At 49.9% G+C, this 8852-nt stretch overlaps 1 protein-coding gene across 1 annotated transcript in view; it reads right to left on the bottom strand.

Moving 5' to 3' along the window:
• The window catches only part of Sun5 (Sad1 and UNC84 domain containing 5), a 15675-nt gene extending 10526 nt beyond the window's left edge, over positions 1-5149 (bottom strand). Inside the window, exons 1-6 of the mRNA XM_055606597.1 lie at positions 5076-5149; positions 3446-3504; positions 3222-3296; positions 2133-2199; positions 1440-1501; positions 846-895 (exon numbers count right to left, since the gene is read on the bottom strand). Coding sequence (XP_055462572.1) covers positions 846-895; positions 1440-1501; positions 2133-2199; positions 3222-3296; positions 3446-3504; positions 5076-5149 — 387 coding nt within the window. The remainder of the gene's footprint in view (positions 1-845; positions 896-1439; positions 1502-2132; positions 2200-3221; positions 3297-3445; positions 3505-5075) is intronic.
• Between the last annotated feature and the right edge of the window lie 3703 nt (positions 5150-8852).

The raw sequence follows: 8852 nt of genomic DNA, 5'->3' as shown, positions 1-8852 counted from the left end.
CATCCATCCATCCATCCATCCATCCATCCATCCATCCATCCATCCATCCATTCATCCATCCATCCATTTATCCATCCATCCATCCATTCATCCTATCCATTCTTCTATTCACACTCCTATCTGGTAACCAGCCACTCAACACTGATAATGACAGTCCGCTGTACCTAGCACTGAAATGGCTGGTGGTTGCATGAATCAGCCCTGCTTGCTTTCTTTAAGGGGTTGCCAGTACAGTTGGGAGAGATGCTTATGTTACAGACAATGGAGGAAAGAGGAAACTATAGCCTCCTATGCTTTGGTGTGTCTGGAGGTTGTGATTTTTCAGGTAGACCTCAAAGAATATAATACTCTTACACTGTAAGAGTACCATTGTAAAGGAGAGAGAGAGGGAGAACAGAGGCAGATTCCCTCAGGCCGACATTCTCTATCAGTCTCTGAGGCTTTCTCTATCAGGAACTCTGGCCGATGGTTTTCTCTTCCTCCTTCCTCAGAAAACAAAACCTGATGGGGTGGACTCAGTTCACTGAAGCAGAGAGAGTAGAGAGGGCAATGTGGTTCCTCACAGCCTTATTTCAGGTGGGGGGTGGTCTAGAGACAGGGAGATGGGTCCTGCTGGGCTGAACAACAGGAAAGCCACCTGATGGTGGGTAGTTGAGAGTCACATGTTTGGGAGACAGGGGTTTCCAGGTGTGTGGAAAGACAAAGGTAGAATTTGGATCTGGGATGAGTCAAGAATGGACAATCATCTAGACTTAGTGAGAGTAAGAGAAACTGCTCTTACAGTGGGAACATTGATGGTTAATGTAGGTCAGTCAGCTATGGAGCCCAGAGCGGCTCACGCTTACCTGCCAGACTTCCATTTTTGATGGTAAATGCATGAAAAACATCCAGAAGCCTGTGGAGCCATGAGAACAAGAACGACCCACTTAAGTCAAAAGGTTCAAAGCTTGGGTTCAGGGATAAAGGTTCTTTGGGAGAAGTTACTTAATCTCTTCATAGCTCAGTTTCCTCCTCTGTAAGATAGGGATAGCGTCATATTTTTTTTTTATCATGCTCAAGTGATATCCTTTTTGAGATGTGTGCCCCACAAGCTAAATGACACACACCTCCTTCCATCTTGTATCTCAGCCTTGCTGCCTAGTGGGCAAAGTGAAGGCAGGGTGGGTCTTTTCTGCACTTCACGAGTTCCAGGCTGGCTTAGTCTATTATTTAAAAGTCCTTACAACATATTTGTTGTTCTTAAATTTAAGATGTTTTCAAAGCAATTCTTGGCCTCTGCAACTGCTCTCTTAAGCTGAAGGGCAGCGTTCATGAGACGGGTTGGGTAACTGGCAGTGTGATAGACAGGGTCATGTCTATACTAGAGTCCTGGGCTCCCTCTCCCAGAATGGGCCAAAGCCCAGGGATGCCTCCCCACGGGCAGGACCCTCGAGACACACCCAAAACGCAGAGGACCAGAAGGCCCATCTTCTCCATGAGTTTCTGACAAAGCAACTTGCACCTGAGAATCAGAATGGTCACAGTCAAGGTCAGATGTAGTGTCTGGCAGGTCCCCCTTGTCCTGACCCCCAACTGTTCCATCTCTTTGTCTACTTTTTCTGTTACCCTCCTTATTGAACTTGTCCTTCAGGGACCATCTCTAATGCCCCACCTTCCAGGATCTGCAGAGTCACCTACCTCATCCTGCAATCTTAGCGTGGTACTGCTTTCCCACCATGGTGGTGGTGGTGGAGGAGGGCAAGGCTGGGCCCAGAGGAGCCATCAAGGAAATATTTAAGATGTAAAGTTTATATGAGAGAATGAGGTGGACATCTCAGAAGAGGGGTTTATGCAGACAAAGCAAACTCAGGAGAGAAGTGGGTGTGGGGTGAGGTCATTCTGGACAGGAAGAACACAGGAAAAGGAGTAATGGAAACTTGGGTAGGGTGTTCAGGGAGTGAGAACCCCAGGCTTGCAGACCCCATGGGTCCATAGAGAGAGGCAGAATGAGAACATATAGGAAAAGAAGGGTGGGGCAAGGTTCGTGCTGGGGAGTTGAGCAATGGAGAGCCACAGCAGGCCTGAGATGGGGGAATGTGACGAAAGATTGAGGAAAGCTCAACCCACTCCACCCTCCCCTCTCCCCTGTTTACCTGCAGCTGTTAAGTAGAACTTGCTGGGCCTGAGTTCTCAGGAAGCAGGCCAGGCAGGTAAGCCAGGCTGAAGAGGAGACAGGAGGGCAGCAAAAAGTTGTACCCTCATCTTGGTCCCATTGTGAGCACCCACTGTCTGTCCTGGGCCTGGGGGGATACCTTGGAGCTGGGAGGCCCTCTCAATTTGATGGTTGAGCACAGGATAGCCCCTGGCTCTGGTTGAGCCCAGGATAGCTCCCGGCTCATCTTATGTAAATAGCCAGAAGTTCAAGGCCTATGGGTAAGTCTCACTTGAAGATGGTGGTTAACAGAGCCTGGCACATGTGTGTTAGTGCCATCTCTGGACACGAAGGGCCCATCTTTGAAAGGCACAGCTCTGGAGTGCAGTATGCTTTAAGTTATGAAGAGGGGATCCAGGTTATATATATATACATACACACATATACATGTATATATATATGCATGGGGGAAAGGAGAATGGAAAGGAGAGTAGGTGCTTGTCTGGAAGACTGTTAGATAGTAAAATAGATGAGACCATGGAGAGCAGAGGACTGATGGATGGAGAGAGGATTGGCTATATTAAAAAATGAAAATCTGGGCACAGTGGCACACACCTGTAACCCCAGCACTCAGGGAGGCAGAGCCAAGTGGATCTCTGTGAGTTTGAGGCCAGCTTGGTGTACAAAGAGAGTCCATCAAGGACTGCCAGGGCTACACAGAGAAACCCTGTCTCCAAAAACAAAACAAAACAAAAAAATTAAAATATGGGGGAAGTAATGAATGGCTCAGTGAATAGATAGAGGATGGATTAATGGATGGGTGGGTAGGTGGATATTGGATGGATTAGCAGGTGGATTAATGGAGCCAAAGTAGAGAAGGACTTGAGGACTGTTCCTCCTATGCCAACGAGTATACAAGCATCTTACTTCCCCTTCCAGGGAGGCCCTGCCTGGAATGGGTGGGGAAGCCTGTGGCTCCTTGTATACAGTGACAACCCAGGGCAGCCTGAGTTTTAGAAGAGCCTGGGCTAAATCTGGTTCCCCTCCCCTGGCCCCTGGTGCTCAAACTAGTTCTTCCATTTATACATACACATATATCCCAGTATGAACTGGGTAAGGCTGAGGCCTTGGGTGTTGATGCGGAGAGGCAACCGCAGAGCGGCACCTGCAGAGAACAGAGACCACAAGGTCCCTGCCAGCCTCAGGATATGGGCTTGCAGAGACCTGGGGGCCCCGGGCTTGCTGTATGCATCTTTTCTGCCCAACCCCAACTTCACAGCAGGTACCACTGAAGCCCCAGGACTCCATTCTTACTCATGTTTGCTGAGAATGTCTCTGCCATTCTGTTGGTAGCGTGGCTTCTTTGGACAGCCCTGAGGATGACAAAAATCATATTTTACATCTTACAAGATCCATGGTGCCAACATGTTTCAGACTGAGAAGCTGTGTGTGAGCCAGGGATAGACAAAGTCTGTCTGACCTCAAACCTAGGTCTCCTTTTAGACAAGGAGTGTGGGTAATATGGCCATCATGAGATATTCTTGACTGACTCAAGGAGAGCCAGGGAAAGGTGGGGTGGGTGGTTCTGAGGGTGTGGGACTGGAAAAAGCTTTTCTTTGTTGAAATGAGGCCCATAGGAGGCCACGCCCACTCTCCTCCTCCCTAGACAGTCATCTTCTCCATGGACCTCAGTAGCCTGGTGACCAAAAGGAAGACCAACAGAACTGTGGGAGCCTGGCATTTGGGAGGCACCAGAGAAGTTTCAAGTTCACTCTCTCTGACAGCATCTCCACCCTGGCCCCTCTTTGATTAGGGATGTAGAAACATCTTTATTTTTATAAGGTAGCAATCTCTAAACATTTTTTAAATTTAATTTTATATTTTTTGTGTGCTTTTGCTAAGAAATCACAATCTAGCTGTTGTATTTTGGATACTAAACATCTTTAGGTGAGGAAAAGAATCGGTTTTCAGGGTGGTGTTTTTTGGAAGTATTGTGGGCTTTTAAGAGGTGGGGCCCAGTAGGAGGTCCTTAGGCCATTGGGTACATATCCTGAAAAGGGACTATGGGTTCACAATCTCTTCCCCTTTCTCTCTTTGCTGCTTAGCTCATGAAATGATTGTCCTTCTCCCCATTCCCTCACCATGCTGTGTTGTCACAAAAAACAAAAAAAAAACAAAAAAACCCAGGCCCTAGATTATGGACTAGAACCTCCAAACCATAAGTCAAAATAACCCTCTGTACGTTTATTATCACGGGGACCTCATTACAGGGACAGAACCCAGTCTCCCATAGTGTCCAGCTGTGCTGACATAGTACTGGCCTTCTCCAAATACAAGATTCAAACATTCCTGAGGCCTATGTGGCGGAGTGACCAGTGTACCCCAAAATAACCAGAAGACAGGAAGGTTCCTACCATGGAGATCTGTTCGTCACCCTGGTACCTTGTGCCACCTTACCACGCTGCACCTGATCAACGGGCAGTTACTATTTGCCAACTTTAAAGCAAAGAATGAGATTCTCATGCAAAAGGATGAGCTAAAATGCTCAGGTTTTAAAGAATTCCTTCCTTCCCCCATGGTTTGTTTGGCATACCCTCTTGGAAGTAGGTATCACTTCAAATTAGAATTCCTGTTGCCTGCAACCAGATGACTCTTGACAAAGAGGGTAGAGATGTTTGTTTCCCCAACACTTGTCTGAGGTACGTTAGGGTGGTAAGTATATGGAGCTGATGCGTTACTGCGCTCACAGATTACTGTACAGTGCACAGCACACAGTAGGTACTCAATAAGTTCACACTGAAATGATGATTGCTTTGTGCTCTGCAATTGCCAGGAGACCTTGGGAAAACTACTTTGATCTTCTCTGTCCTCCGCAGCTATTTCTGTAAGACCTTATCCCCAAGGAACTCTCGTGGGCTAAGGGAAAGGTAGGAGCTGGCCTCACCTCCTGGTCCTGGCATTGTGGCCCGAGTCAATAAATCGGATGCATGATTCCCCCGGGTTTCTTGACCGGGGCATTGATTTTCTTTTTTTTAAGGACTGAGGTCAATAGGCCGGAGATCTATGGTAGTTAATGAGGAGGAAGCGGTTGCTACTGCCACCACCACCTCTGAGTAGCCTCTGAAGGGTGACATGGACTTTACTGGGTCAGGTGGAACCGTCAGCTCTGTGACCTCATAGAGCAGTCGGATAGAGGGCCCCAGGTCTGTAGCCTGGGCCCAGAACCTGCCCTCAGAAGACGCCATCGTGGCTGAATTTCCGTTTTGATGAAGGGAAGGTTGACACTGAAAGCTGGGGAAGGCTATTGCCAGGGCAGAGCTGGGCAGCAACAAGAATGGAGGGTCCCACCATCTCGCCACCCTCTTTGCTCCAAAGACTCTCTGCTGCCCCAAGCTTCCTGGGCTACTGCCTTCTCAGGCTGCATGTGAATAGATTTTCTAATGCTGAGCTGAAGCTGAGAAGAATTCACTCTTACCGCCTGGTGGCCACGGCTCAGAATTGCAGGCTGAGGACCTGTGGGAAATGGCATCACATTCGTGTGCAACCCTCACCTTCCCACCCTCAACCTGACGGTCTGGACCTCCAGCATAGGGGAGCTGGAGCTAGCAGATGGAACTAGGACTGCTGGTCAGATGACCTTGACCTTGAAATGGAAAGGACATTCTAGATTAGCCCCTGGGCTCAGGCCTATCACAGGGTCATCACAGGTGAGATGTCAGAGTAAGAAACTCCTGGCTGGGGATGTAGGAGGGGCCAGGGGCCAATGATGCAGAGGGGCGGAAAGAAACCAAGAAACAGCCCTCTCCTGAAGTCTTAGCAGAGGACAGTGGCTCTGCCAACACCTCTGTGATTCTCTCCCAGTGAGAGTCGCTTAAACTTCTGCCCTCCAGAACTGCATATTTGGAGGTAGGGAATGCAGCTCAGTTAATAGACTGCGTGCTTGGCATGTATGAAGCCTTGGGTTTTACCCCCAGCGCCCAACAAAATGAGATGTGTACCTTGGGAGGTGTGGAGGCAGGATGATCAGAAGTGAAAGGTCATCCTTGACTACACAGCAAATTGGAGGCTAGCCTGGGCTATAATGAGACCCTATATTAAAAAAAAAAAGAAGAAGAAAGATGATAGATCTTTGAGTTTCTAAACATGTGGTGGTTTGTCATAGCAGCCCTCTGAGAATGACCAGTGAAGGAGAACCTCACATCCTGACACTAACTCTTACAGGGGACAGGATTGGGAGGAAGACCTCCCTTCCTTGAGGCTGTCGGCAGAGCACCTTGCATTTTGAGGTGCTTGGCCACCAGGGCACCTCGGTGCCTTGGTCACTGCGCGGAGGCTGCAAGTTCTGGAGAAGGTGTTGCTGAAGACTCCTTTTGTTTCACCTGGATGTTACCCAAGCATCCCTTGTGCTGGGAGCACTGAAGAAGAGGAAGTATTCATGTCAAAAGCAAACGCTGAAAGTGGCATCAGTCAATATTTGAATGTCATTTCACTGTGTGTGATGAGTGAGCAAAAGGACCTGGGTCTTGGCTCTTTGATCACCTTTCCTTGAGGTGGAGCAGCCTTAGTCACAGAGGAAGACAAAGCAGCCACTCCTGATGAGACCTGATTAACTTAGGGTCAGATGGAAGGGGAGGAGGACCTCCCCTATTAGTGGACTGGGGGAGGGGCATGGGAGGAGAAGAGGGAGGGAGGGGGAAGTGGGAGGGAATGAGGGAGGGGGGATACAGCTGGGATACAAAGTAAATAAATTGTAATAAATAAAGTTTAAAATAAAATAAAAAAAAGTTTAAAAAAGGACCTGGCCTTGGGTGATGGTGGGCAAACTGCTGCCGGGAGTGGACATCAGCCATCTCTGATGCCTCTGAGATGGGGCCGGGAGCACTGTCTGGGAGGCAGGGCTATTCCGGGAGCACTTGATGATGTCTGCGGTTGGTTAGCTCCTTAAGTACCGGTGGTGAGGATCCAGCCCCAGGTGGCTCTAAGCCTGGTGTCTGGGCTGGTGTGGAAGCAGGAGTCACATGGGACCCAGGTCACTTGTGTCTCACTTAGAGGGACAGAAGAAAGGTCCTGCAGCCAGGCTTTCGCCTCTTGTGCATATGCATGTTCACGTGTGAGTACATGAGCATGATACCCCTACCCCAGGAAGCACCCCACTGCATTCACATACACACAGGCACCTCGAACCACTTTTCTAGACCCCCAGGCCCAACATATATGTACCAAGAACTCTTCACACATGTGAAGAGAAATGGAGTAACATCATGTCGCCATGCTGCCTACACACCCTCAAACACCCATTTCCCTCTGTTCCCAGTTCCTGTGACCTTGCGTGTGTGTGTGTGTGTGTGTGTGTGTGCGTGCATGTGTGCGTGTGCATGTGCGTGTGTGTATGTGTGTGTGTGTGTGTGTACCGGTGCGCATGCAACCCCATGCTCACATACTTGCTGCCTTTTCTCTCACACACGCTGGGCCACTCTTACTGCAGCAGATGTGACAAGTAACACTGTCTCGCCAGGGTCTTCCACACTGTCCTGCTCCCTTTTTCGTGAGGGCTCAGTGTGTGACCAAGATCAGGGCTCAGTGTTGGGGATCAGGGATCAGATAGCCTCCTGTCCTTCCTCAGAGAGTCATGCTTCTGGAAGAGCTTGGAGACACAAGGCTTTCCCCCTGCGCTTGGACAGCCCTTGCCTCTGGACCTGGCTGGGGTGGTGAGGGGGCACTCCTGAGAAGAAATCTCCTCCAGAGAGCAACAGATCCTTGAGCCGAACGGCCCTGCTCCAGGGTCTCTCGGCATTTGGCAGCCATGCTGGTATACGTGGCAGACTCATCACACGGGGGAATGGAGACACCTGACAAGGTCATGTTTGCAGGGAAAACACCTGCAACCACAAGCAAACTGGCCGCTCCCTGGGTCCTGCTTCGTGGTCTGCAGGCTGCAGCAGGGGGAGCCTCACAAAACAGCCTGTGTGCTTGCCCTCCAGGCAGAGCGACTCAAGGTCCAGCATCCATCATCAGAACCTCTGAGGTAGGAATGAGCTGGGTGGCTACTTCTCCCTCTGGTCCATGGTGCCATCTTGATGGGCTTCAGTTGGTGCACATTCTTGCAGCTGGTGTTGAGATTACCCTCCCCCCAGAGCTGGGTACACACCTTACCGTTAGGCTGGTCTGGTGTCTGGGCCACTCTCAGGTCATTCCTCACTTGGCTAAATTGACACAGAGATGGGAGCTACCCTAGTAGGATCTAGACAGCTGGACACCAGACTAGTCTGGCACAGTGGGCTGGGCACCTGGCCTCAGGTGACTTGACTGTAGGGTACTAAAGGCTTGGATTCTCTCTGCAGGGCAGGCAATTCTCTTCCACATTCTCACCATGACCTCATCATTCTCTTCTGACACTGCTCCGGTCTTTGCCCCTCTTCCACACCCTCCCATGTCTGCTGTGTATTGCTTCAGAAGAGACCACATTTTCTGGGGGCGGGGGAGGGTAGCTTTGGCTATTTTTTAGACCCTCTCATGGTTTCTTACAGAGCAGGTAGCTCCTAACACAGAAATGCAAAATGGATGTGCTGAGGTTCAGAGCAGGGCTTTGAGCACCGCTCAGTGTGGGTACAGGCTGGGATGAGACACAAGTGTCCAAGGGGGGCATGGAGATTCTGGTCACGCTCTCTGATGCTTGTCCCTTCTCTGGCCCGCAGAGCCTGCTGCAGTGGCCAGGGCAGCC

Source organism: Psammomys obesus, unplaced genomic scaffold (assembly GCF_907164565.1).
Source record: "Psammomys obesus unplaced genomic scaffold, mPsaObe1.curated_primary_1811, whole genome shotgun sequence".
In the NCBI taxonomy this organism is placed as follows: Eukaryota; Metazoa; Chordata; class Mammalia; order Rodentia; family Muridae; genus Psammomys; species Psammomys obesus.
This window is presented reverse-complemented; position numbering and strand designations above follow the sequence as displayed.